The sequence below is a fragment of the Arvicola amphibius genome, chromosome 17 (assembly GCF_903992535.2).
Source record: "Arvicola amphibius chromosome 17, mArvAmp1.2, whole genome shotgun sequence".
Classification (NCBI taxonomy): Eukaryota; Metazoa; Chordata; class Mammalia; order Rodentia; family Cricetidae; genus Arvicola; species Arvicola amphibius.
In genome coordinates this window covers 5236122-5262793 of record NC_052063.2, presented here as the reverse complement: position 1 = coordinate 5262793, position 26672 = coordinate 5236122, and the positions used below count along the sequence as shown (strand labels likewise).

General features: G+C 45.9%; 3 protein-coding genes across 3 annotated transcripts in view; 2 read left to right on the top strand and 1 right to left on the bottom strand.

Moving 5' to 3' along the window:
* Positions 1 to 11162, top strand: part of Utp20 (UTP20 small subunit processome component) — a 74547-nt gene extending 63385 nt beyond the window's left edge. The window contains exons 49-62 of the mRNA XM_038314884.1: positions 478 to 648; positions 797 to 928; positions 1667 to 1777; positions 1981 to 2060; positions 2392 to 2461; positions 2560 to 2742; positions 3440 to 3571; positions 4076 to 4208; positions 5652 to 5839; positions 6423 to 6494; positions 8042 to 8323; positions 8960 to 9086; positions 10428 to 10573; positions 10706 to 11162. Coding sequence (XP_038170812.1) covers positions 478 to 648; positions 797 to 928; positions 1667 to 1777; positions 1981 to 2060; positions 2392 to 2461; positions 2560 to 2742; positions 3440 to 3571; positions 4076 to 4208; positions 5652 to 5839; positions 6423 to 6494; positions 8042 to 8323; positions 8960 to 9086; positions 10428 to 10573; positions 10706 to 10861 — 1983 coding nt within the window. The 3' untranslated portion in view covers positions 10862 to 11162. The remainder of the gene's footprint in view (positions 1 to 477; positions 649 to 796; positions 929 to 1666; positions 1778 to 1980; positions 2061 to 2391; positions 2462 to 2559; positions 2743 to 3439; positions 3572 to 4075; positions 4209 to 5651; positions 5840 to 6422; positions 6495 to 8041; positions 8324 to 8959; positions 9087 to 10427; positions 10574 to 10705) is intronic.
* A 1935-nt stretch (positions 11163 to 13097) lies between these two features.
* On the bottom strand, positions 13098 to 24965 carry Arl1 (ADP ribosylation factor like GTPase 1). The gene is made up of 6 exons (XM_038314820.2): positions 24764 to 24965; positions 22989 to 23126; positions 20766 to 20847; positions 19382 to 19493; positions 15517 to 15695; positions 13098 to 14171 (listed from the first exon to the last, which is right to left on the bottom strand). Exons 1-6 carry the CDS (start codon positions 24765 to 24767, stop codon positions 14141 to 14143), a joined length of 546 nt encoding a protein of 181 aa, XP_038170748.1. The 5' UTR covers positions 24768 to 24965; the 3' UTR covers positions 13098 to 14140.
* Positions 24930 to 26424, top strand: LOC119803473 (40S ribosomal protein S12-like). Its single transcript, XM_038314821.1, has one exon. It carries the CDS (start codon positions 25643 to 25645, stop codon positions 26039 to 26041), a length of 399 nt encoding a protein of 132 aa, XP_038170749.1. The 5' UTR covers positions 24930 to 25642; the 3' UTR covers positions 26042 to 26424.
* The last annotated feature ends 248 nt before the right edge of the window (positions 26425 to 26672 follow it).

The window sequence follows — 26672 nt, the reverse complement described above, 5'->3', positions numbered from 1 at the left end:
TAGTAAAGATGGCTACACTGTATTGTCGTTCTAGAAAATAGAAAGCTATTGCAAGTTAATTTTTAAGAAAAAGTCCTGAAATTGTCCCATCTACCCAAATCCTTACGAACTTTGTAAGTGAGCACCTTTGTTTTTGCTCAGGATCTGCCTTCACTTGCTGTGATAAGGGGGTCATTCCTTAACTTGGGGCTGGAGAGATGGCTCAGCAGTTAAGAGCACTGCTCTTGCAGAGGACCCAGGTCCATCCCTGCACCCACGTGATCACAACCTAGCTGTAACTCTAGCTCCAGAGGATCTGATGGGCTCTTCACTTATACACATAACATAAATCTAAAAAGCCATTTTTGTAAAGAATGAGAAGCTTTTATTCTGTGGCTCATTCTCCCACCATGGGCTCAGCACAACCTGATAGATACTCCCTCATCTCCCCTTGCCCGTCTTCCAAGTCATTCATAGCTCTGCATTCTGTTTCCTCAGGTGATCACGGGCGCTTTGCAGTGCCTGATCTGGGTCTTGCGGTTTCCTCTGCCTTCCATAGAAACAGGAGCAGGACAGCTGACCAAGCACCTTTTCCTCTTGCTGAAGAACTATGCAAGACTGGGAGCTGCCCGGGGTCAGAACTTCCACCTGGTAGTGAATTGTTTCAAGGTGAGAGAAACAGTCGCCCTCTGAGAGCCGGGACCGGGTCCACATCCCGTCCGTCAGTCAGATTTGTTTCCTGGGTGTCGTTGAGGTCTTTTCACTTCCTTAGACCTCGCTTTGGGGGCTGTTGCTGACTCACTCTTGTGACTTACAGTGTGTGACCATCGTGGTCAAGAAGGTCAAGTCCTGCCAGATAAGTGAGAAGCAGCTTCAGGTTCTCCTGGCGTACGCTGAGGAAGACATCTATGACACCACAAGACAGGCCACCGCTTTTGGTCTTCTCAAGGTACGGTGGTGCCAAATGTTGGCTTTGGACGTTTATGTGTGCGCATCAAATCCTTGGAATAATATGTAGCATACTACTTGAACTTCTGAAGTTAAAGAATTGATAAAAGTTATCGTGATTTTCATAGATATAAGCTAATAGAGCATTTTTAAAAAAGAATTTGTTTATGTATATGGGTATTTTGTCTGCATGTATGTCTGCACACCAGACGAGAGCATTGGATCCCATGAGACCACAGCTGTTGGCAGTTGTGAGTGACCATGTGGGTGCTGGGAATTAATCTTAAGACCTCTGGAAGAACAGCCAGTGCTCTTAACCTCCGAGCCATCTCTCCTGCCCCTAACATAGTATTGAAACCTGAGGTCTATAGTGACCTTTTCAGAGGGACTGGGGATTTGTCTCAGTGATAAGACATTTCCTTAGGTTGGAAAGACCCTGGGTCCAATCCCTGGCATTGCGTGCATACATACGCATGTGTGTACATACATACATACCAAGCCTGCAGAGCTCTGGACAGATCATGTGCTCTAGTTTATTATATTGGAGGATCTTTTTGTTGTTGTGCTTATCAATGAACTACTGCATAATTTAGAGTTTTCCATTTCAACCCTTGTAAGTCTGTACTTTTTCTTTTGGTTATTGTCACTGTGACTGAAAGCTGCCTGTGACGGCTTTAGCACCATGCCTACCGTGTCATCAGCGGATGAAATTTGCTTGTCTTTTCACTTTATGTTCTAGGCTATTTTATCAAGAAAATTATTGGTCCCAGAAATTGATGACATCATGCGGAAAGTATCCAGGTTGGCAATTACTGCGCAGAACGAGCCTGCCAGGGTCCAGTGCAGACAGGTGTGTAGAGAGAACTTACTACCATAGTGAAGGTTGGGCCACACCTGCTAGCCTTGCTGTTACGGTTAGAGGGCCCTCTGACTGCATTCTGAAGACTGCTTTGTATGATGCTGTTGCTGTGTTCTGAGACTCGACCTTCGAGGGCAGGAGGTTGGAAGGCCGTTCTGGGGATTGCCGGATAATCAACTGTGTTTTGTTCTTAGGTTTTTCTGAAATACATTCTTGACTATCCCCTGGGTGACAAATTGAAACCAAACTTGGAATTCCTGCTTGCTCAGCTGAAGTAAGTGCAGACACAGGAACAGAGGGATGGCGTCCTCTTCCCTTTAATGTGCTGCCTGTCTGGCGAGGACGGCCTGAGCGTGCTGCCAGTCCCTCTGCGCCGTTGCTCTTGGCGCTCCTGATGCTTCTGTGAGAGGTTCTGCTCTCTGTCTGATCAGAGTCTGCTCAGGAGAATGTTGCAAACCCAACGTAAGGGCAGCTCGATGGTCCTTGAGGTCATTGGCCTTGGGGGAATGGGGTAGTTCCAGTTCTTCAAGAAAGAAGTGACAAGCTGATATTTTAATTTGAAAGTAATCACGAGATACTGAGTCTGCCTAATGTTCTCGCCCTAGTTATGAACACGAAACTGGAAGAGAATCCGCCTTGGAAATGATTGCCTATCTCTTTGACACCTTCCCTCAGGTACTGTTTACCCGGGACCCCAGAAGCCCTGGCTCTCACTGTCACATACCCATTGCTGTGCCATCCCGGGGTTCTCACCAGTGCCTGTTCCCCCGCAGGGCCTGCTCCATGACAACTGCGGGATGTTCTTCATCCCTCTCTGCCTGATGATGGTGAATGATTGTTCTGCCCTGTGCAAGAGGATGGCGTCCATGGCCATCAAATCCCTGCTCGGCAAGGTCAGCCTCGAGAAGAGGGACTGGCTCTTCAGTCTGGTTACCTCCTGGTTTGAAGCGAAAAAGGTTAGTGTTGCTTTTGGTCACATTTTAGCTTTCGTGCATAGTTTATACCAGAATACATGCTAGGTGCACTGTTGAAACGGCCTGTCCAGACAGCTTGTTTGGTATGTCGTCATGTAGATAGTATGCTCCTAGTCTCCCGGAGCCTAAGAAGCTACAGAGAGAGACAGAAAAACCAGCTGTGCGCAAAATCAGTACTATTAACCAGACTCGGCACCCAGGGCACGGATGCCCTGGTGCTTCTGCATCACTTGGTTCTTCAGTTCCCAGAATGCAGTGCTCACATCCTTCCCATCAACACTGCCACAACCGCTGCTGGCCATCTTTTAGGGAGTTCAGCTATGGTTTCATTTATTTTCTTCTCTTGTTTGAAAACTATAGTTTCGTCCATGCTTGGCTTGGTTGACCCTCCACCCACTCTGGCCCCCATCTGACTTGGACCTTCGCACCCACAGCAGCTCCCCCTTTCCCTCTTATGTGAAGTTGTATTATATTATCCTCCTGTCCCTCCTTTCCCTCTCTCATGGGCCGGCCCTTTTCTAGTTCCCTGCCATCCACACCTACTCACCCCCAGGTAAATAGAGACGTGAAGTCAGGACCTGCATAGAAGGGATGGCATGCTGTTTCTCTCTTCCTGTCCTGCTGTTGACACTGCCTGCTTTCTATAATTCTGCATCTTGCTGTGCTTTGTTCTGGGTAGCGATTAAACCGACAGCTAGCTGCCCTGGCCTGCGGCTTATTTGTGGAGAGTGAAGGAGTTGATTTCGAGAGAAGGCTTGGTGCTCTTCTTCCTGTGATTGAAAAGGAGGTCGATCCTGAGAACTTTAAAGACGTAAGTGATTTGCCAGGTACTAGAACTTGGGAAATGTTCACGAAAGCACTCGGTTGCATTGCTAATGCTGCATTGAAAATGCAGTTTTCTTAGGAAAATCAAGAATCCAGCGCAGCTGGAACTTTTTAAAATGGGGCCTAGGGGTTAGGGTGTATTTCATTGAAAGAGTGCTTACCCAACATGCCCAAGCCCCAGCACCACCAAAACAAGCAAGGGCAGCCTGCTGTGCTGATGCACAGTGAGACGCTGTCTCTGAAGTAAGCTGCCTTCCATGTATGTGAAGATCAGAGGCACTCAGTGAGGGTGTCTTACCACGGGTACAATTGGCAATATCCAAAAACAGTTTGGTTATCACAAGTGGAGGGTGTCATTGGTAAGTGGCTGGGGGGATAATCCCCATTGCCGTGGTTGGGAAACCTGCTAGAGACAGACGCGCTGCAGAGCGCATGTACTGGGCGCTTCCAGGCCATCCCGTTAACTGGCACGCGCTCACCCTGTGTTTAGATCATAGAAGAGATGGAAGAAAAAGCTGCAGATCGCCTGCTGTTTGGTTTTCTCACGCTGATGAGCAAACTCGTCAAGGAATGTAACATTATTCACTTCACCAAGCCCTCCGAGACATTGAATAAAATCTGGAGTAAGTATTTTATTTAACAACGAGTAGCTGTGATAAAATTATTGGAAATACTTGAAATCTGAGAGAGAAAACTACAGAGAGTAAATGTAAGGTCGTAAGGAAGAAAACATCAAGGAGCCATCAGATTATTACACTGGGAAGTTACGGGGGAGGGGGATTTCCTCCTCACTAGTACATTTCATTTATGAAACAAAGGACATTAATTGGGAGTCAATTTTGGAAAGGCAAATGTTGCAGAAATCCGGGTGCCATGTGATTTGCTTCATATAGACCTCCCACCAGCTCCTCCTTCCCCCCCCCCCCGCCCCAGCTCTGTTAACATGTGATTTACAGGGCTGGAGAGATGACTCAGGGGTTAAGAGCACTGACAGGCCGGGCGGTGGTGGCGCACGCCTTTAATCCCAGCATTCGGGAGGCAGAGGCAGGCGGATCTCTGTGAGTTCGAGGCCAGCCTGGTCTACAAGAGCTAGTTCCAGGACAGGCTCTAAAGCTGCAGAGAAACCCTGTCTCGAAAAACCAAAAAAAAAAAGAGCACTGACTGCACTTCCAGAGGTCCTGAGTTCAATTCCCAGCAACCACATGGTGGCTCACAACCATCTGTAATGAGGTCTGGTGCCTTCCTCTGGCCTGCAGGCATACATGCAGACAGAACATTGTACACGTGATAGATAGGTAGGTAGGTAGGTAGGTAGGTAGAGATAGATAGATGATAGATATTTTTTTAAAAAAAAGATGTGGCTTACAGATAAGAATTACCTTTGGGGGACTTTTTGCTAAAAGAAGTAGAGGGAGGGAGAAGGGATAAGAGGAGGTGGGGCTGAAGTAATTTAACACATGAGCCTAGGTTAGCCGGTGCATGGATTTTACATAGAGTGCCGTGTGAAACGACAGCCACCTCAGACTTGTCACTTGCCAAGTGTGGTGATGACGGGCAACCCTGTTTCCTGTGCCGAAGCCCGAGTTTCGGGTGAGGTGACTCCCTAGAGCATCTCTGCTCCTCTCTGAGCTGAAGCTGCATTTCCTCTCCACAGTGTGATATCTGCGGGAGCTGACATGGCACACACTTGGTCGTGAGCATTCAGTAAATAAATGACCGTTCCCAGCCATCATTTCATGTACCTATATCCATGTTTACATTACTGACCTTAACAATGTATTCTAAATAGCATCTTATCTCCCGGGACTCTGCAACTCGCTCCTAGGCGCCAGCTCGTGGGGAGCTGTGGGGTTTCATGTATTCCTTCAGCATCAGACAGTCAGCAGGCAGAGGCAGTTTTAGAATTCTTTCCTGTTTCTCCCTGACTTCTGTTGCTTGGAAAACAGGGCAGTTATTTTCCTCTTTGGCTCCTCAGTCCCAGCATGTAAGATGCCTACGCGCATCGTGTTTACCACCAGGGACTCAGAAAAGCGCGAGGCAGCTGAGAATGCACGTTGCTCTTTCAGGTCACGTACACGCGCACCTCAGACATCCGCACAACTGGGTGTGGCTCACGGCTGCCCAGATTTTTGGGTTGCTCTTTGCATCTTGTCAACCGGAAGAGCTCGTTCAAAAATGGAAGAGCAAAAAGGCCAAAAAGAAGCCCACGGAGCCTGTAGCAGTCAGGTTCCTAACGAGTGACCTTGACCAAAAGGTACCATTTTCTTCTCTGTGTGTGGGGGGGGGAGGGGCGGGGGGGGCTTGTTTTGCTTTGTTTTAAGACTGAGTCTCACTACGGAGCCCTGGTTAGCCTAAAATCAAGCTGACCTGAAATTTATCGAGATCCTTCTGTCTCATCCTCCCAAGTCTGAGGACTTGTATTCCACCATGCCTGGCTTGGGTTTCTTTGTTGTTGCCCTGTGTGTTTTGTTTGTCAGATAGAGTTTCCCTAAACCCTTGTCCTTCCCTTCTGACCCGTGTGAGATGTTTCCTCTGGTTTATGGTTATCCCCTGGGCTGGCCCGTGGGTGGGAGAAACGCCAGCTGGCAACTTGCTGCACACGTAATCACTAGGAGTTTTGAGGAGTGTTGTTTGATTTTGGGACACGGTCTCACTGTGTGACGTAAAGTTGTTCTGGAACTCACTGTGTCTCCCAGACTGGCCTTAAATTCCCAGCGTTCCTCCGGCTTCAGCCACCTATGCTCGGGTTTCAAGTGTGTACACACTCCCCGCTGTTGATGGATGACTGTTTGTTTAAACCAACAATGTTGTCTGCTCATGTCCCCTTCTTCTCACAGATGAAGAGTATCTCTCTGGCTTCCTGCCATCAGCTGCATTCCAAATTCTTAGACGAGACCCTAGGAGAACAGGTAAGAGTGTGGCTCCAGTGTGAGACAGACTAAGGAGAAATACACTTAACATTTTTACATTTGTTATTTGCTTTCTTGCTTGCTTGCTTGCTTTCTTTCTTTCTTTTTTTGGTTTGGTTTTGGGGGGTTTCTTTTGTTTTTGTTTTTCTAGACATAGGCAGGGGCAGGGTTTCTCTGTGTAACAGCTCTGACTTTCCTGGAACTAGCTCTGTAGACCAGACTGATCTTAAACTCCGAGATCCACCTGCCTCTACCTCCAGCTGTGATTTGATTTCTTTTGCTTTCAGCCAACTTTAATATTTGGTAAAATGTGGCGACCCCCGCCCAGGATGCATTGTTCTACATCCGTGTCTTCATTGTCGGCTCTGGGGCAGAATTGGGATAACTGGGCTCATCACCATTCCCAGTGAGGACGATAGAGAAGGGAGCTGCTGTCCTTAGAATACCAGTTCTGCTCTGTGACTGAAGCTTTAAAGGGGTTGATGGATGGGTTAAGTCCTCTAGAAAAGCTTGGTATTGAATCTCCTTACCGTATCCCTGGAGGTTAAAGAGAAAGATTGACCTAAAAACTGGCTGTCCCTAAGGCAGGCAGGCTGATCAGCGAGGCTTAGCCAGTCTAGCCCCAGAACTCCAAAAGATTCTGTCTCAAAAAGCAAGGTGGGCAGCTCCTGAAGAACAAGGTTGTCGTCAGCAAAAGAAAAAAATAAATAAAATAAACTGGCCACTGGCCGACCCTAAGAACAGATAACATCGTCCATCATTAAAAATAGTTTATGTACTTCCATAGATGAGATGCACTGTACAGGTATAGCTCATGCCTGTGGTCCCATTGGGAGACTGAGTGGAAGGGCTGCCATCAGTGTAAGACCAGCCTGGGCTACAGGGTCTCAACTCTCTCTTTAAAAAGTAAATGCTCAGCTGGGCGGTGGTGGCGCACACCTATACTCCTAGCACTCGGGAGGAAGAGGCAGGCAGATCTCCGTGAGTTCGAGGCCACCAGGTCTACAGAGCAAGTTCCAGGATAATCAGGGCTCTTACACAGAGAAACCCTGTCTCGAGAAGCTTTAGGGTCAGGGAAGGAGTAGATAGCCATTCAGTGGGTGGTGAGATTGGTTGGCATTGAAGGCTAAAAAGTCTGTTGAACCCTGGTTGACCACTAGTGACATTTTATATTGGTGTAACTTAAAATAACTGTTTATCTCCTGGTACCAACACCTCAGAGGGATCTTTACAGTTGAATGTGAATTTAATGAATCAGTTAATATTATTTCTGCATAATTAGGTTCAGAGAATTAGTGCAAGATAAAATGGCAATGCTCTTCCATGGGAAAATGTTTTACTTCTGTAACTTTAAAGACAGAGAACTAAGCAAAATGATAACCATTGCAGGAGAATGAATTCGGGTATTTGTGGGAGGACTTAAGAACGTAAAGCAGCCATCGGCGTAATGGTGCTGTGCCCACCATTCTGTCCCTGCTCGTTAGGTGAGGGCCCAGCAAGCCTTGCTTGTTTCCAGACCTAACCTCCTCCCCTCTCCCTTCTTTAAGGTTGTTAAGAACTTACTGTTCATAGCGAAAGTCTTGTATTTACTGGAGCCTGATTCTGGGAACAAGCAAGGAGAGTTGAAAGACTCGGAAGAACCGGACACGCTAGGAGATGCTTTGGCCAGAGAGGTGGCAGAAGACGAGGCTGATGCAGACAGAAGGACAGAGTTGGACGGAGAAGAGAAGGAAGAGCCCAGGAAGCCGGCCACACTTCTGTGGCTGATCCAGAAGCTGGCCCGGATGGCTAAGCTGGAAGCTGCTTATACTCCCAGAAACCCCTTAAAGGTAAAGCAGGCGAATGAAGTCTCTGTTGTTCGTGTGTTTTGTTGTTGCTGTCTGCAACAGGGTCTCAGCTCAGTGTGTAGCCCTGGCTGGCCCGGAGCTCTGCTAGGCCAGGGAGACTTGGATTAACAGAGACCTGTCTGCCTCTCTCCCAGATGCTGGCCTCGGAGTCACTGTGTCACTGTGACTGCCTCTTGGTTTTTCACACAGATTTGGTTTTGGAGTTTTTTTGTTTTTGTTTTGTTTTGTTTTGTTTTTTCGTTTTTAGAGACAGGGTTACTTGACACAGGCTCTAACCCATTTACCTGGTACTTGTTTTGTATCTCAGGCTGGTCTGAAACTTGTCCTTACTGTAGCAATCCTCCTGCCTTAGCCTTCCAAGTGCGAGATTTATTATAGGAGTAACTTACAATATCCGATGTTTTCTTTGTGAGTTTTGATTTGGGGTGTTTGTTTTGGGGTTTGGGGTTTCTTGTTGAATGTGTATATGTTAGACTTTTTGATCCTTGGGATTTTGTTTTTTGAACCTAAAATTGCAACCATATCTGTCTGAAAAAAAAGAGTGAGCTCCGCTTTTCAGCTGAACACTGTTTGCATGACTGTTGAGCGGAGACATTCAAGTGAGATTTCTTCTTTCAGAGAACCTGCATCTTTAAGTTTCTTGGTGCAGTAGCTGTGGACCTTGGAGTGGACCGGGTGCAGCCCTACCTCCCAGAGATCATTGCGCCTCTGTTCCGGGAACTCAACAGCACCTATTCGGAGCAAGGTACCCTACCGCATGTGCTCGGAGTGTGTGCACCCTGGGACCCCTTCCTTCCTGTCTTCCTTCCTGCTGGAGTTTAAGGAAGAAAACATTTAATGGCAAACATATATTTTCCAGTTATTCAATGAACCTTCTGTATGCTTCCAGTCATGGCAAAAAGTGGGTGTCGTCGGGTGTAACGTGTGAGGCAGGCGGAACTTGATAACTGTAAGGCCAACCAAGACTACACAGTGAAACGCTATCTGAAAGGAGACAGAAAGTGTTTGGCTTCTATAGAGTCCACCCTCGGAGGCAGCTTTTAGGTATTCCTAAACCTCACGGTGGACAGGTGTTGCTGCATGCTGTAATCCCAGCACACTGGAAGCTTCCAAAAGAGGAAAGTTCTCTCGATAGATGATAGATAGATAGATAGATAGATAGATAGATAGATAGATAGATAGATAGATAGATAGATAGATAGATAGATAGGACAAATGGAGATTTGGTTTTAGATTTGAAACGAAGCGATTCTGTTAGATTTGGTATTAGATTCCCAAGTTTTCATATCTTGCTTATTCACAAATACCTCATAATTTAATTTTTTTAATTTGTGGCTTAAGTATAGAGAAACAGTCTATGATTTCATAGAGACCTTAACGGTTGGTCCTGAGGTTGATATTTCTAATGCTCTAGTAAGTCCCTTTCAGAGGAGCCTAGGGTTGTTATTGTCCTGGGGTTGTTGTTTTGTTTTGTTTTGAGACAGGGTTTCTCTGTGTAGTCTTGACTGTCCTGGAACTCACTCTGTAGACTATGCTGGCTTCGAACTCACAGAGATCCTCCTGCCTCTGCCTCCAGAGTGCTGGCCAACGTTTGTCCTTGTCACACCCGATGAGGTGTTCTTGGCTGTCCAGCCTCATTCATCTTGAGCTCGCTGTACTTCGTGTTAAAGTGGTGTTCCTTAGTGCCCAGTGTACCGGAGCACTTGGATACATCTTAATGAGTTCCCATGGTTTCTGAGACTGTGCAACTGTGCGGCCAGCTGCATTTTAGAAAGAGAAAGGGAGGATGGGAGAGAGCACAGCTGGGCTCTGACCTGTGCGCTGGAGGCTGGAGAAGCATGCTGTCTTACCATCTTCCACATCTGCAGAGCTCAACAGGCTCACAGACGAGACCCGACAGCCAGGTTCCTGTCGGGAGCTGGGCCTCCTAGAGTCTGGTCTCCTCTTGTGTTCTGGCTAAGGTGGAGGCTACAGGTGCCACACCCTCCCATCTCAGGAGCTCCGTGTTGAATGATAACGGTCATGATGCCACGGGAGTTGAAATGTTTTGATGTGACTGCCTTTCATCTTTTTTCTGTGTGATTAGATCCCCTGCTGAAGAATCTATCCCAGGAAATCATAGAATTACTCAGAAAGCTAGTTGGGCTGGAGAGCTTCTCGCTGGCCTTCGCCTCTGTCCAGAAGCAGGCGAGTGAGAAGAGGGCACTCCGGAAGAAGAGGAAGGCCGTGGAGGTGAGCGCTGTGCACGCATGTGCTGCTGTCCCCAGGGAGGAGGAGGATTTTCATTAGTGGCATCTGCATTTGCTTTGGATTCTTTTAACTTGTACCTTAAAAGTAATACAAGATCTCTGCTTTCTCTTTAAGTTTGTAACCAATCCTGATATTGCTGCCAAGAAAAAGTTGAAGAAACATAAAAATAAAAGTGAAGCAAAGAAAAGAAAGATCGAGTTCCTGCGCCCAGGCTATAAGGCCAAGAGACAGAAATCCCACAGCCTGAGAGATTTAGCGATCATGGAGTGAGGTCTCTCCGTGCGCAGAGCAGTAACTCACGCTGTCTCGGGTGGAAACCTGAACTTTGCAGCCTTCCTCTCCTGGACTGAGTTAGACTGGAAGGTAGCGCGGCTGTAATCTCTGCACCTGGACGGCCAGGGCAGGATTGCTTCACGTTTGAGGCCCACCTGAACTACACAGTGAGTTTCAGGCGAGTGGACTAATGAAAACAGAACTCAAAAGAAAGTAAGTTAAACAGTGGCGTAGATTTGTAATTATATTTTAATGTAATCATGCTTGTATTTTTTAAATTAAAATGTTTAATATGCTACTCCTATATCTTCATTGTCTAAAAAATGCATGATACTAAATGACATGGTTTAAAACCTAGCTTTTTCAGAAAAAGATCATTTAACACAGGGAAAAGCTGGTGTGGTGGCGTTCACCTTTAATCCCGGGAGTCTGGAGGTAGAAGCAATTGGATCTGTGTGAGTTTGAGAACATAGACCCAGCCTCAAAATATATATTTATGTATATTATATAACTATATATATTTTTAAAATTATATTTAAATATAAAAATTAGATATTAGGAATTAATAAGTAGAACAAAGTATTGGTAATAACATCAGAAAGCATTGAGAAGTCTGTGAACAGATGCAGCCATGCTGGTGGATTTAGTATCATAAAGTGCTGTTTTCCCCGATTGACCCCATTGGCTGACTACATACGGGAGCAAAACCCAAAAACATATGACCTGTATAATACAGGACAAAGAGAATGAGCCAGTGTCTTTGACAGCGAGTCTGGAGAAGGAGCGCGATCCGAGCCGCAGTGTGTGGCCGGTCTTGAGTGGTGCTAGCAGCACTCAGGATTGGAGGTCCGGGCTCCATAGTCGCGTGGACAAGAAACACAGTTACCATTTGCTTTCACAGAAACTTGCCTAGGGTTGACCATGCCTATCTGGAGTGACTCACACTCTCGAAGGAAACTGGTTTCAGCTGTTCGGCCGTGCCATCAGCTGCTCACCACACTCAACGTTAAAGCCACACCCTTCAGTGCCCAGTGTATTTGGGAAACAGAATCCATCCTGTGCGTTAGGTGCCTGGTGTACATCTTAATTCTGACCCTACCTCTGAGATTCAAAATCGTTCCTATTTTACAGATGCAACGGACTCAGCAAATAACTAAGAAATTGTGGAATGTAGAACCAAAATTCATCAGATTGAGGTGGTGGGTTCTAGGTGCCAGGCAGCGTGTGTCTGCCACACCCTATTTATTTTTCCAGTATTCCAGAATCATAGGGGAGTAAACCTAGTCACTCAGTGTAAATAAATTACTTTTTTGCCATTTTCCAGCTGTGTGCCATTGACCAGAAGGAAACTGAAGTATAAACTACAGTGCCTCTTGCCTACCTGCGTGGTATTATGTATTAGGGTGTGAGGGAGGCGCTTGTCTGTGTGTGCAGATGTGAGGGTCCGATCCCTCCATCTTGTAGGCTGACCTTGCCCTCTCACTAGGCCAGCCTGGCTTTTTACACGCTTGCTGGTATCAAACGATGTCCCTCATGCTTGCACAGTAGCCTCCCCAGCCTCGAGTATGACTATGTTCCAATGGAGGGAATGTCCGCATATACGGGTACTAAAATGCATATAAAAACAAAACAAAAGCCCTGTCCATCCAAAGTGTACTCATTTGTCTTGGGAGTAATTGTGCCTGGAGGAGGAGGGTCCCTAAAAAGATTGCAGGAAAAAAAAATCAACTAAATAGAAGCAAGAACAAAAAGGTTATGAATCCTAAGCCAGCCGTGGTAGTACGAAGCCAGACATGAGGATCCCTGGAAGTTTGAGGCCAGCCTCTGGGCTAGCTCCCAAATGTAAAAATCCCTCAGGAGCAAACTGTGTTCTTTACGTACCCTAACAAAAGGACCATCTATGGGAGGGAAGGCTAGAGCCCACATCTGTACCAATGTCTAACTTTCTAATGCCCGTTATTTGCAAGAACCCCCAGTGTTAGTGACACCACGGACCATGCCCGCCGTCACACGTGCTCAGGGCGAGGTGACACCACGGACCATGCCCGCCGTCACACGTGCTCGGGGTGAGGTAGACTGTTAGACTGACGTAGTTCCTCAGGACAATTTTAAGCCTTTAGTATGCCTAATTTTTAAAACTAGGAATATTTAATTTTCTTTAGAACCAGTAAGATACTTTAGCCAATTTTAATCTGAAAAGGGCAAATGAGAGGAAAACAGTAAAGACACCGTGTTAATATTATTAAAATTACTTTTTATTTGCTTTCGTGTGAAGTTTTTTACTGGGTTGTAGATTCATCAAATACAGCTATTTGGGATCATTCTGACTGTATTAGTTATCATTTTACTAGCACAGACAAGAGTTTATATAAACATTACTTTGAATGTCCATAACTACTTTAGTATATTTTGTGTGTGTAGTTGGTTTGTTATTTTTGTTTTGCGATAGTCTCAAGCAGCCCAAGCTGGCCTCAGATTCACCACACAGCGAGCCTTAACTCTCGGTCCTCCTGCCTCCGTCTCCTGAGTACTAGGATTCCGTGTGTGCCACCAGATCAGGATCTGTGTTCCCAGGTCAGTATTTCCATATACAGTATGGTTTCTGACAGTATGGTGTCTGACCCCACCTCACTATATAGGACCAGGCAAAGCAACACAGCAGAACCTTGCGTTTCTCACAGGGTTACTGTACAATGTTCAGGTCAACATGTCAAATTTTTTTGACAGCTATGAAGTATTGTAAAATAATGTAAGTCAGTAAAGTGAGCCGACAAAAAATACTCATGCCTAAAATCAAACTCTTAAAAGGAATAGCTTTATATAAACTAGGCAGTTAGTCCAGTGAAGATTATATTATACACACTATATTGCTAATCTACTTTGCTAAGACTAATCTTTGGAAAGCCTTAATTCATTTTAAAGGGAAATAAGTCTGAGCTAAATATTAGTGTTCATACACACAAAATGCAACCACTAATTTAAAGATAGGAGGCCCAAGAGTATACATCATTTAATAGAATTGTATTTGCATAAGAATTCCATACAAATAGAATATATACCTTTAACACAAGAAAGCAAGGAAGAATATTTTACATTACATAGACCATTTGGATGATATAATCAAGCTAACTCTCGCCAAGTACTTGCTTTTTATATTTATTACAAATACTGGAGTCAGTTCTGTACACGCCAGCAATCCCAGTCCTAAGAGTCACCGAAGCACATCTGGCCGATTCCATGAGTTTATGACAGTGTTTGGTTCACAGATGAGTGGACTTACTGTCTGCTTTTCAATGTTTCAACTAACCTGCAGAGAGAAAATGCAATAGTTTAACAAAACTAACTTCCAGGTATAAAGCATGACCATTTACAATAGGAATTCCACAGTGGAGGTGGATTTAGAGCGGTTTACATCACCAAGTTTAACACAGGTCAAAGAAAGGGGTCAGGTATCTACTGGTTTTTCTTTTTCTTGAGACAGAATCTCAAGCCCCAGGCTAACCTTGAACTCACCATAGACCCTAAATTCCTGACCTTCCTGTCTCTGCTTCCAAAGTACTGAAATTATTGGCAGGCAGCATCAAATCTGGGTCTCAGGTATCTTATTTTCTATTACTGCTGGGCTGTACATATGGACACCTGGGAGGTAAAAACTCATCGTTCTCAAACAGCTGGAGTAGATACACCTACTCATCACTTATGAGCTGGTGTAGCAAGCACATTGTCACTCACGTGTGTGAGGGCAGTGGGATCGCAGATACACTTGAGACTGTTGGGGAAGAGGAGGACTGATGGAGGAGAGTTATCTGTCTATGTTACTTTCATTGGTTAATAAAGAAAACTGCCTTGGCCCTTTAAGAGAACAGAAAATTAGGTAGGCGGAGTAGACAGAACAGAATGCTGGGTAGCAGGAGTGGGGAGACAATTCAGGCAGTCGCCATAGTGAGTCTCCTTGCTTCTCCTCTCCAAGATGGACACAGGTTAAGATCTCTCCTGGTAAGCCACACCTCGTGGTGCTACACAGATTACTAAATATGGGTTAAAGGAAGATGTGAAAATTAACCAATAAGAGGCTAAAACTATGGGCCAGGCAGTGTTTTAAAAGAATACAGTTTCCGTGTAATTATTTTGGGTAAAGCTAGCCGGGTGGCGGGAGACAGCCCCCGCCGCTTCTTTCTACAGAGGACTGCAGCAGGGTCTCCCCACGCAGCCTCAGCTGATCTACCAGCTGGCCTCAATCTCAGTGATTCTCCTGCATGTGCCTCCCAAGGGCTGGCAGTAATGGTTGGGCTACCACGATGCCTGTCAAGAGTCTTGCGAACAAGAAGTAAGCCTTATCCTAACTCCCGATGGACTAAGGACAGGAAGGGGTTGTAGAGCAGAGAGCCAGCTTACCTAGTAACTAGTCATGTAAGTGTGGCTGGAATAAAGACATTTACTCATGAAGACAAAGGGAGGAAAAGTTTGAATTGTCTATTAGCTGCTAAATGTCAAGGAAATCAACATGGATGGCATCATCGACCAGTGTGGTGATGCACACTAAGGAGGCTGGATCAGGAGTATATCCTGGGCTACATACCGAGACAAAGAACACTACCCTACAGGAAGCGTCCCACACGTGTGCACAGCCAGCTTCAGACACAGACGCTTACCATTCCATTGCCTCGTCAAGGCCGGTGCCTTTGGTTGCTGACGTTTTAAATATCTGCCATTTTCGGTCCTTCAGGGCTGGCAGCCCAAGTGCATTTGCCATCTCTGAGGGTGTCATAGCCTGCTCCATGTCCTGCTTGTTTGCAAACACCACTAAAATGGCCTTCCTCAGCTCTTCTTCCTAAATAAAATGGAAAAAGACTTCATTTTCTTCAATTAATATGCACCCTTGAGTTGGAAAAAAAAAACACCAAAAAATAAGTTGTGTTGAAGAAAGTATGCTTATGTAGTCATACTCTTATAGGCTAATGAAATTCCCAGGGTCACACACACAAAAGACATGAACACAGAAGGGAGGCCAGGTGGGAAGAGGGGCTGGTGGGGGCGGAGGAGACGGAGACGATATAAACAAAACACGGCAGGAAAAACATCAAAGAATCAAAGACACCACTACTGTGTACAGTCACAGACAGAAAGGACAGCAGTCCTGTACTTGGAAGCCTGAGGCCATGGCGAGCAAGTTCAGGTCTGCAGATGCTAAAAGCAGGACCCAATCTCAGAAGAAGAAAAAAAAAACCCATTCAACCCTCACTGAGTTCCTGTCTTATTTGTTGGTATTTAGCACATCTCAACTTTGGGAGTTTTGAGTTACAATCAAACCTATCTTCTCTTTTGTAAATCTTCCCACTGTTCCAGAAAGGCTTTCCCAATCCAGATGCTATGTTTATTCACCGATACATTCCTGGCTAAAATAATTTCATATTTTACACATTAGCAGTTTCATTTAGAATGCATTTATATGTACAGAAAGGGTAAAACCCTAAAGTGCTTTGTGTTTATGCTTTAATGCCAACAGTGCAAACTGGCACCAGACCTCCATGGAACTGTCGACGGCGCACACAAAAGCCATTTCCTAACAATGGGGCTTCCAGTTCTTGCTCTGCAAGGTGTCCCCTCCTGCGTGAGGGATGCACCAGGGTCTTGTGTAAGCTAGAGAAGCACTGCGGGCTACACCCCCCCTTGTTTTGATTAAGACTTTGAGCTATGTGGTCCAGGACAGTCCCATGTCATGTCCTCTGCCTCCCAGGAACTAGGACAGAAGCATGTCCTGTAATGACAGCCCATTTCTCTAAGATTTTATAAACTAAATCCCAATGCTGCAAATGACTCCTAACAGTCTTACACAACTCAAGAATTATAAATTTAAGTTAATAATTGGTCTTTCTAGAATAATACTTTCTATATGTAAACCAGGCCTAAATAAGGCTGCTGTTTTAGAAATCCATTATATGTGACAATAATTAATGAAAACAGAGTCCTGAGTCCTAGAGACTGCAACAAGTAGAAGAGGCCTTGGAGGGAAGAAAAGGAAGGCAGAAAACGATGGGACTGTAACCTCAAAAAAATAATTTAAATAAATTTTAAAAATCCATTATACCTAAGGGAATTAAATAATTCCTTAAGATTCCTTAATTCCCAGGCTGGCATGGTGGACACACCTGTTACCCTAGTACTTGAGAGGAGGAGGCAGGAATCCTATATGAGTTAAAGGCCAGCATGGCTACAGCAACACCTTGTCTCGAAAAACAACCCTTTATACTTTTACCTAAGCAGCTTATAAAGCACAATGCTAAGCTGTGCAAACAACTAAACACAGGTTTAAACCTACCGACTGTGACTTACAGCCTTGAAGCCACTGCAAAGTTGGCAGTCCGCGCTTCTGAAAAGGAACTGACCTAGCACGGTGGCCCAGTGAAAACGTCCCCTCCACCTGGTGACAGACACTTACTGGCCCCACCTGAGCAGGAGTGCTGTGTGAGGAGTCTTGGGAAGTGTGACCTGATTGAAGAAGGTAAGTCTCTAGGAACTGAGCTTGGGAGAAATTTCCAGCTTGTTCTCTCTGGTTCCTGCAGGCAGTTTAAGATATGAGCCCTCAGCTTCCTGCTTCTGCAGCCAGGATTTCATCCACCATCCCAGATTCTAACCTGACCCTCTGGAACCGTAAGCCCAGTAAGCCCTTCTGTAAATTGCCCTGGCTGAGGTGTTGAACCACAGCAGCAGAACCTCAGTACCAAGTAGCCTAGAACTGGTAGGTAAGCATCAAACAGCCGGGTTAAGCTGGAACTGTAGAAAAATGAATATCCATTTAAATTTCTAAAGCAAATGCTACTGGGGTGTTCCTAGACAAATCAAAGCATATTTACCTTGTGTCTTTGATTTAATGAATGTTCTAAATTTGACTAGCCAGACAATAAATTATAAATGGTATCAGTAAATAAAATGTATTGAGTTTTTGAGCTGGAGATCCAGCTCTTGCTTAGCATGTACATGGCTCTAAGTTCAGCTGCCAATACCAGTGAAATAAAATTAACTGCAGGGCGTGATGGCCTTTAATAATCCAGCATTTAAAAGATAGTCAGGGGGATTTCAAAGGCAGCCAAGGCTGGAGTGAGACCTTGTCTCAGAAACAAAACTGCCTGCAGGGCAAGCTCCTGCCGCAGAAGGGAGAGGACAACACATAGGAGGCGGGACCACACTGGCGCGAGCTGGGGTTCCAAGAGGGCAGCAGAGGACCGCACCAGTGACTGGGAAAACTCCACGAAGCACTCCAACTAACTGCCAAGAACCCAGAACACACATTTCTTAGTGCACAGATGTTTTAAAACTGACCAGAGTAAGAAAACTTGAAAGGCAGAACTGGAGAGATGGCTCAGTGCTCCTCCAGAGTTTGGTTCTGAGCACCCACAACTGTAGTTCCCAACTGCCTGGACTCCAACCTCAGGGTATCTGTCACCTCTTCTGGCCTCTGAGGGCACCCACACACATGCTCATGCAGACAAACCACAGACAAAAATAAACCTTTTAAGACATACTATTGGGGCAGCAAAATGGCTCAACAGGTAAAAGTTGCCTCATAAGCCTGGCAACCTGAGATACATCTTGGGAAACCTACGTTAAGGACAGATGAGAACCAGGTGCAAAGCTGGGCTCTGGCCTCCGTGTGCAGGTGTGTACACACATACACATACACAGCACACACACACACATGCACGCACACAGACAAGCTAATAATTTTTTTAAAAGTTGTCTCAGCTTGAATGAAAAAAGCTCTGAACTTTCAGGGAATCATGAAATCTACCTTACAGGAAGCTACAGGCTTGAATTTTTATTTCATCCATTTTTCCAACTATTTCTGGAGCAGGAAGTAACATGCACTTTGTAAAAGAAAAGAAAGTGGGGGAAGATAGATGGATGGATGGATGGATGGACGGACGGGACGGATGGACAGACGGACGGATGGACAGACGGATGATAGAGACAGGCAGACAGAATTGGGGCGAGGGATGGCTCTAGTTAAGTTCACTTGCTGCTCATGCAGGGAACCCATGTCTGGTTCCCAGACTCAAATGGTAGATTACATCTACAACCCCAGTCTCAGGTTCTTCAGGTTCCAGGCCCACAGGTGTAGAGCCATGCATGCAGCCAAACACTCACACACACACACACACACACACACACACAATTTTTTAAAAATAAATCTTTAAAGGGGTAAAAAGAGTTAGTCCAGTGATTAAGAGCACTAGTTGCTCCTGCAGACGTCCCAGGCTCATTCTTAGCACCCACACATTGGCTCACAGTCAGCTATATTTCCACTCCCAAGGGACTGAATAACTCTTCTGACCTCCACAGACACCAGGCATGCACACAGTACTCACACATAATGCAAACGAAACATCCATACAAATAAATAAAACTTTAAAAAAGAAAAGACAGGAAAAGAATGGAGGAAAACTATCCCTGCACATGATAACAATTCCTCTACTCCTCACTTAAATGTGTAATGTTAACGCCGGAATGTTTGCTTACCTCCAACATGGCAACTAACTCTGACTTGGAAATGCCAATTCGGTCTCGGTCACAACTGTCAACTACATAGATGACTGCATCTGTGTTTGAGTAGTAACATCTCCAGTATGGCCTAAAGAAAATTCAAAAACGGAAAACATGTTATCCCTTGCAAAAAAGCTCATGTGTCAATCTACATGCTGGACTTGGGTCAATGCTAGGGAGACGGTGATTCCATGCCAGCCCGCTCCACTCACGCTCACAATGCCTTAATGGCTTCCTGTTCCTGACAGAAATGCATCTCGCATCACACTCAATGTGACTGAATTAAAACAAGAGTATTAAATCACAGGCCCAAAATTACACGTTCAGAATAAATTTGAACTTCAGGATGAGAAAATACAAATATAATCTACAAAGAACAGTAACTATACCAGTAGGAAACGGTACACAGACCTGATGAGTATTACTTATGAGTCTTAACCATGAATACCTTACAAAAAAAGGATGGGCTGGTTTGTTTGTTTCCCCGAGACAGCGTTTCTCTGTGTAGCCCTGGCTGTCCTGAAACTTGATCTATAGACCAGGCTGGCCTCAAACTCACAGATTCACCTGCCTCTGCCTCCCTGTGCACCACCACTACCTGGAATTTTTAATGTGACTTTATGTCCTTAATCACTGATGGTAACCAGAAGTAGAATGGGCTATAATTAGAAATAATCTCAACTGACTTAAATGAGTTACTGAACAGCAGAATACTTAGTGAATGTATTACCAATCAATCGATCTCTCTCTCTCTCTCTCTCTCTCTGTGTGTGTGTGTATATGTATATATATGTATATAGTCTTTTCTGAGACAGTTTTACTATGTCATTATTCCCTGACTGAAAAACTGGAACTCGCCTCCACCTCACACAGATCCTCCTGCCTCTACCTCCAAGTGCTGGGATTAAAGGTGTGCACCGCCACACTACCAATCTTTATAACAGTAACCTTACTACTGATCTAAGCTGGTCCCCTAAGCCACTGACAGTCACAGACACCTGCAGTTGCTGAGTTGTGAGCACTGAATTCCAGGAGGCACATGCATTTACGTCACCCCTGCATGGCCTTGTACGAATGACAGCTCTCGGAGGGGGACAGAGGAAACTGAACCGAGGTGCCAGTTTCTGAGCCTTTCAGGCTTTCATGAAAGGACTCCATGTGATTATCTGAGAACCCGAGTTCCTTAGATTTTAATTTCTGGATGCTCTAAGAACATTCGTAGTTTCCAGTTCTCCCTCATTTTTAACAGTGTGACCCTATCTAATTCCCAACAGAGAAACACTGTGGTTTAGTGTTGTTGGCATGAAAAAACAGCAGCAAATGTTAAATAGCAACAAATGACCTGATGTTCGTACTGTACCTGATACTCGTCTGTCCTCCTAAGTCCCAAACTTGGAATTTGAGGTTCTTGTATGTCACCGTCTCTACGTTAAATCCAATAGCTGAAAGAGAAATCAAACCGCTAGTGCATGTAGACATACACTCCGCCTTGACAGTCTCCAGCTTCACTGAGCTTTAGCAGCTGCTGGTAATTCTCAATCACATGGACTGGGTTATTATAACATTTAAGACAATATGCTATGACACACACATGCCATAAATTAATAAGATCAGCCCCACCTTCAGGTTACAAAGAATCTCCTGACTGCTCTGTGCATGTTACTCATGCAAACGCTGGCACACGTGCATGTGTGTAGACCAGAGGATGAGGCCAACACTGTGCTCTGCAGTCACTGCCCACTGGGCCACAGGCACTGCCAGCTGCCTCTTCACTGCTGGGATCAGAACTGCGCACATCATATCCAGGCTGTTCTTACACAGCTGTGGGGACTGAACTCAGGTCCTCAGCACTTTATGCAGGGAGCAATTCCAGTCCTACAGGTCTGTCTATCAGATTCCCCTGAACACTGGCAGATAGGCGCTCACAAAGTTGTTTGCTGATTTGTTTTCACTGTGTAGTCCTGGCTGTCCTGGAACTCGCTATGTAGACCAGGCTGGCCTCGAACTTACAGGAATCTGCCTGCCTCTGTCTCCAAGTGCTGGAAGTAAAGATGTGGGTCAGAAAGTTTGATTTGAAAAGTACAGTTATAGACAGAAAAAGTGAAGTTTTGGAATACTGTAAAAACTACAATTAACACAAAAGACTAGGCTCTAACATCCAGAAAGGACACAGCAGTGACTTTATGGGAGCCAAGTTCTCTGCAGGAGGCAACCTTCAGATCCTCTGCTGACACCTCAAGAGCTCCCATGTAACCAGGTCGCAGCTGGATGGTCTACAGCTCATCCTTGTGTCTACCGTACTCCCTAGGTGTAGCTCTGGCACACGGCTGAGACCTGATACTGCTTTCAAAGAAAGGAGTCTCAAAGAGGGAGAAAGTAACGCAGAAAACACCTAGGGTGGACACACGCAAGTTTGCTCACATTTCCTAACCTCAAAGGCCAGAGTGGAAAATGACATTTGCTCATCGCTGTTTCCTATTTTACGTTGTGCTGGCAAACGATGCACGTGGCAGAGAAGTATGCACATTGCAATTGGAAAATAAATCCACAGCAAATGCAGCAAATAAAAAGCAAGCTCCGCTCTCCCTCAGAACTAGACAAAGGCAGCTCCATGCTCATCACCAGCAAGAGCACCATCTGTGTGCAAAGGACGGGGTGAAGGCAGCCCACGCCCACAGTGGGCCCGCCCACTGTGCAGCACTGTGCAGCACTGTGCAGCAAGCACTGCAGAGGTCATCGGCAGCTACCCAGATGCAGAGGAGAGAGTCTGGGGAGTGAGAATCAGAGGAAAGGAAAAGGGCAGAAAACGGCAAAAAGAAATAACAGATGCTATAGAATCCAAACGCTCGTCCGTAAAAGCAAAACAAAAACTTCCTGGAAGGTTCAGTGACGAAATGGGAATTTCCTGACAGTAATTCAAAACAAGTCTAAAATCTGGAGCAAATTATATCGATTCTCCAATTTAATTTAAATGTACTGCTTTTACCTCTCTAGATTTAATTTAGCAAATGAAAGAATAACCATCCCCATGCAGATGGGAGTATCTGCAAGTAATTTTCTAAGCCAGCAAGAATAATAAGGCCATGAGCAGAAGTGAAGTTTGGGTGCTTCTTCTTTGTTTTCCGGGAGCCCCGTCATTTCAACCCCCAGCCTCTACAATTCCCATCTTTAAAGGTGATCTACAGATTTACCTAGGAGAAACTACACTGTGATTCAAGCATTAAAATGCAAAAAATGTACTTTGTATGCAACGACACCAATTTACCATCTATATTACACACTAACAAAGTGCTGTGAACACTTACTTCACTTCTTTACCCCTCAGAGCCAGTAGATGTTTAGTATCTTCATGAAGCATAAAGAGACTTAGTGACTTAAGCCAACTACAGCTCTAAACAGACATCTGTTTGCAGGCCTGGAGAGCATCAAAATGCTTCTGTGTGTGTGTGTGTATGAAAGTATTGCCAATATCATTTTCATATTATAAACCCCTATCAATGTATCATATGACTAATTTATTCAGAAAGTTGCATTAGATGGAAACCAGAAATGTTTTATAATGAATTATGAAACCAGTACTTACTGGGAATGGTAGTAACAACTTCTCCAACCTGTAATCTGTACAGAATTGTTGTTTTCCCAGCACCATCTAATCCCAAAATTAAAATCCTCATTTCCCTGGTTCCAAAGAGACTAGAAAAAATACTTGAGAAAAAGCCACCTACAAGACAATAAAAACAAAATATATTTAATGTCATCTTTTAACTTAGGTCCATAAAACATTTAACCTTGCCTTTTGAAAGCTATATGCCTAATCAAATAGCAAATTATCTTCCCGGATGCACAGGTAGATACTTTTGCTTCCAGTGAAATATGCAACAGCAAAAAAGCAATCAGAGACATTCCCTGGTCCCGCATACTGTCAGGCAGGCAGAAGACACACTAAACAATCAGACATGCAGACACTGCCCTCAAGAGTCCAGTTCAATTCCCAGTCAATAGAACAAGGACAAGATAACTCAGCCGTCTCCCCCTTCCCCCTAAACACCAAACACCAGTCAGAGGAGCAGGGGCACAATGCAGTCCTCTGATGAGAGAGCAGTCACAGGTCAGAGGCATTACCAGCACCTTCTGTGCACTTTGGAGCCTAGGCTGGCCTGGAAATCAGCATGTAGACCAGGCTGGCCTCGAACTCACCCGCTTGCCTCTGTTTCCTGGATACATTAGAAACTCATTTTACACAGTAAAACTACATCCAATACTTTATGAACTATTTCCAAGAAAAATTATGCATCCAAGGCACAAATAAAAGTATTTGTGGCAAAACTCTTTGCCTTCAAAAGTCACTAAAAAAAAAAAATCATAATATCAAATGAAAAAAGGGAAAAGTGGGGGATATAAAAGGAGATTATACTCCATATCAATATATACAGGTAATAGATGTGTGTATATGCATACATGTGTACAAGGCCTTTTGGCTAGTGGTCCAAGTCTGTAATACCAGCTACTCAAAGAAAAAGCAAGAAGAGCACAGTTAGTCGGAAGCCAACTTTGACTACACGGTTGAGCTCAAGGGTAGGCAGCTTGGTGAGATTCTGTCTCAAAGTTTTAAAAGGGCTGGGACTGTAGCTCAGCAGCAGGGCGTTGGCTAACAGGCTCAAGGCTGACTTCAAGCCATAGTCCGCTTGCACGCGCAGGCGCGCGCACACGGACACGGACACAGGGAAAGGAAGGAAGACAGGAAGAACAGATGCCACCTTGCAAGCAGAACCTGGGGGAAGAATGGGTGTGCCTTGACAAAGTTCTTCTCGACCTTTTTACACGTAGGAGAGAGGCGGAAAAACAACACCGCGGGGTTGCGGAGAACCGAGCAGACTGAGGATGCTCGGGATCACTCTGAAGAAAACCGGGGAAGGGCTGAAGGACAGCAACTCCCTAGAGGCTCTGGCTGTCCTGGGGGGGGCGTCACCGTAGGGTGCGCCGGGACAAGGACCCTGGTCCCCTCACCTGGAGAACTGCAAACCTGCGAGCCGCGATGAAAACCTCACGCACCTCCCACCCGGCAGCCCACCTTCTCCAACTCTCCCCACCGACAGGTACAGTGGGCGAGCAGCACCCGGCCTCGGGGTTTCTCCAAGGGACGCAGTCCCCACTGCCCACGCAGGAGCCATCGAAATTCCACAAGGGTCAGACAGCAGGGCGAGCCTGCAGCCAGGCGCCCGCCAGCCGAGACGGGGACGCGGGGTGGAGGGGACCGAGCCGGGGGTCTGGTCCCCACCAGGGCACGAGCCAAGGTGGCTCCGCTGCCCGTGGTCCGCCCGGTCTCCCCCCGACGCCCACCCTCCCCACAGTGCTCACCCATGGTGAACGGCCGCCGCGCCCTCGCCGATCCTCAGAGTCAGGCCGGCAGTCGGCAGCGAGCGACTCCTAGTTGAGCCTGGACGCCGCCACCTCCGCTGCTCCGGGCCTCCGGTGCCCAGGCCGACTCCCTCCGAGCCAGGTCGGCCAGCAACTTCCACGTCGTCCACCCAGCCGGGGGCGGGAGCTGGCGCAAGAGGCTACTGCGACTGCGTGGCCGGGCACGCCGGTCTGGGCGTCCGCGTCGGCGTTTTCGACGCAAAGTCTCACTCTGCCCGGCGAGTGTAGCTGAAGGGGACTCCGCCACGGTCACGCCGACAAAAAAATGTTTAGGGACCTAAAGTGTCTCCTGATTCCACGTTTCTGAACAGGAAGGCCTTCTGAGATATTAAATTTGGATTTTTTTTTCCGGTTAAATTCTGACACCAGGTCGTGGCGAATCGGCCAAGGCAAAATAAGAGTCAGCGATCGATGAAGCGAAGGCACGGGATGCTGGCGCAGGTTGCGGCGTCGCAGTGGTTGTGGAGCCTGGAGCAGGATACGGAGGCGGTCCACTCTTCCCCAGATGCTTTCCCGCAGAAGCAGCCAAGATTACGTAATAATAACGAGAAAGCTCAGCCGTGCTCGGTGCGAGCCACCCACACTCCCTGGGAGCCACCCGCACGGGGCAGCCTCGTACCCGAGGTGTCCTAATTTTTTGTCCTCGAGGTGGCCATCTGACCGCCTTTCCTCCTCCGCAGAACTGGGAACCCGTTGCCTCCTCCGGCTTAGGTTGGAAGTTGGTAGTTTTCGGTAGTTGCGGAGTAGTTTCGAAAGGGTTGAGCCCGCCCAGAGGCTCTCGTGCGTCCCTGATCGGATCCGCCTGTGTCACCCACCGCCATGGCCAAGGAAGGCGCCGCTGCTGGAGCTGCGATGGACGTCCACTCTGCTTTGAAGGAGGTGCTGAAGATCGCCCTGGGCCACGACGGGCTGGCACGAGGGATTCACGAAGCTGCCAAAGCCTTAGGCAAGCGCCAGGCCCACCTCTGTGTGCTGGCATCCAACTGTGATAAGCCCACGTACACCAAGTTGGTGGAATCCCTCTGTGCTGAGCACCAGATCAACCTGATTAAGGTTGATGACCACAAGAAACTCGGGGAATGGGTAGGCCTCTGCAAAATTGATCGGAAGGGGAAACCCCGGAAAGTAATAGGTTGCAGCTGTGTGGTGGTTAAGAGCTATGGCAAAGAGTCTCAGGCTAAAGATGCCATCGAAGAGTACTTCAAATGCAAGGCATGAACAGCAATAAAAACGGCTTCCTTTCGTTTTAAGGTCCTAAAAACATAGAAAAATAGCACTATCTCAAACTCTTGAGTTTTGGTTGGAAATAATAGCACTCTTTAAGTTTTCTTCCAAATGTAAACTTTGCATATTATCTTCTTGTTTATAATGGAAATCATTTGTTTGGAAGTTTACAAACTGCTTAAGATTTGCTCTAGCATTATTAAGGTTTAATTGACAGTCTTATATGTATGTTTTACAGTGTGATGTTTTGATATGCATGTGTATATACTATGTATATAGTAATAATTTCGGTATATATGTGTGTGTTGCGCACGCACGTGCAGGTATCTCTTTGACATACTGATTTAATTTTCTTTGAATAAATACCCCAAAATGGATACTACAGTATTTATTTTTTGATGAACCGCCATACATAATGGCTGTAATAGTTTACATTCCTACCAAGAGTGTCTATTTTGTTTTTTACTTAAATTTACTACATAGATGTTGAATTAAAATTTCCAACACCCTCATTTTCACCCAAAACCCAGGGTTCACAGAAACATTCCTTGCAAGGAAAAGTTGTTCTAGAAAGTGAATTTCTACCTAGATACCTTTGAGGTCTGGAGAGTGATCTACACCAGCC

What these genes read in the sequence shown, in the direction of transcription:
- Arl1 (XM_038314820.2), bottom strand. An exon ending in AGTTGTTACTACCATTCCCA is followed by an intron (nt 20,848 to 22,988) that starts GTAAGTACTGGT and finishes TTTCTCTTTCAG; the next exon opens with CTATTGGATTTAACGTAGAG. An exon ending in AGTTAGTTGCCATGTTGGAG is followed by an intron (nt 15,696 to 19,381) that starts GTAAGCAAACAT and finishes CATTTTATTTAG; the next exon opens with GAAGAAGAGCTGAGGAAGGC.
- LOC119803473 (XM_038314821.1), top strand. Translation starts at nt 25,643, where the DNA reads ATGGCCAAGGAAGGCGCCGCTGCTGGAGCTGCGATGGACGTCCACTCT.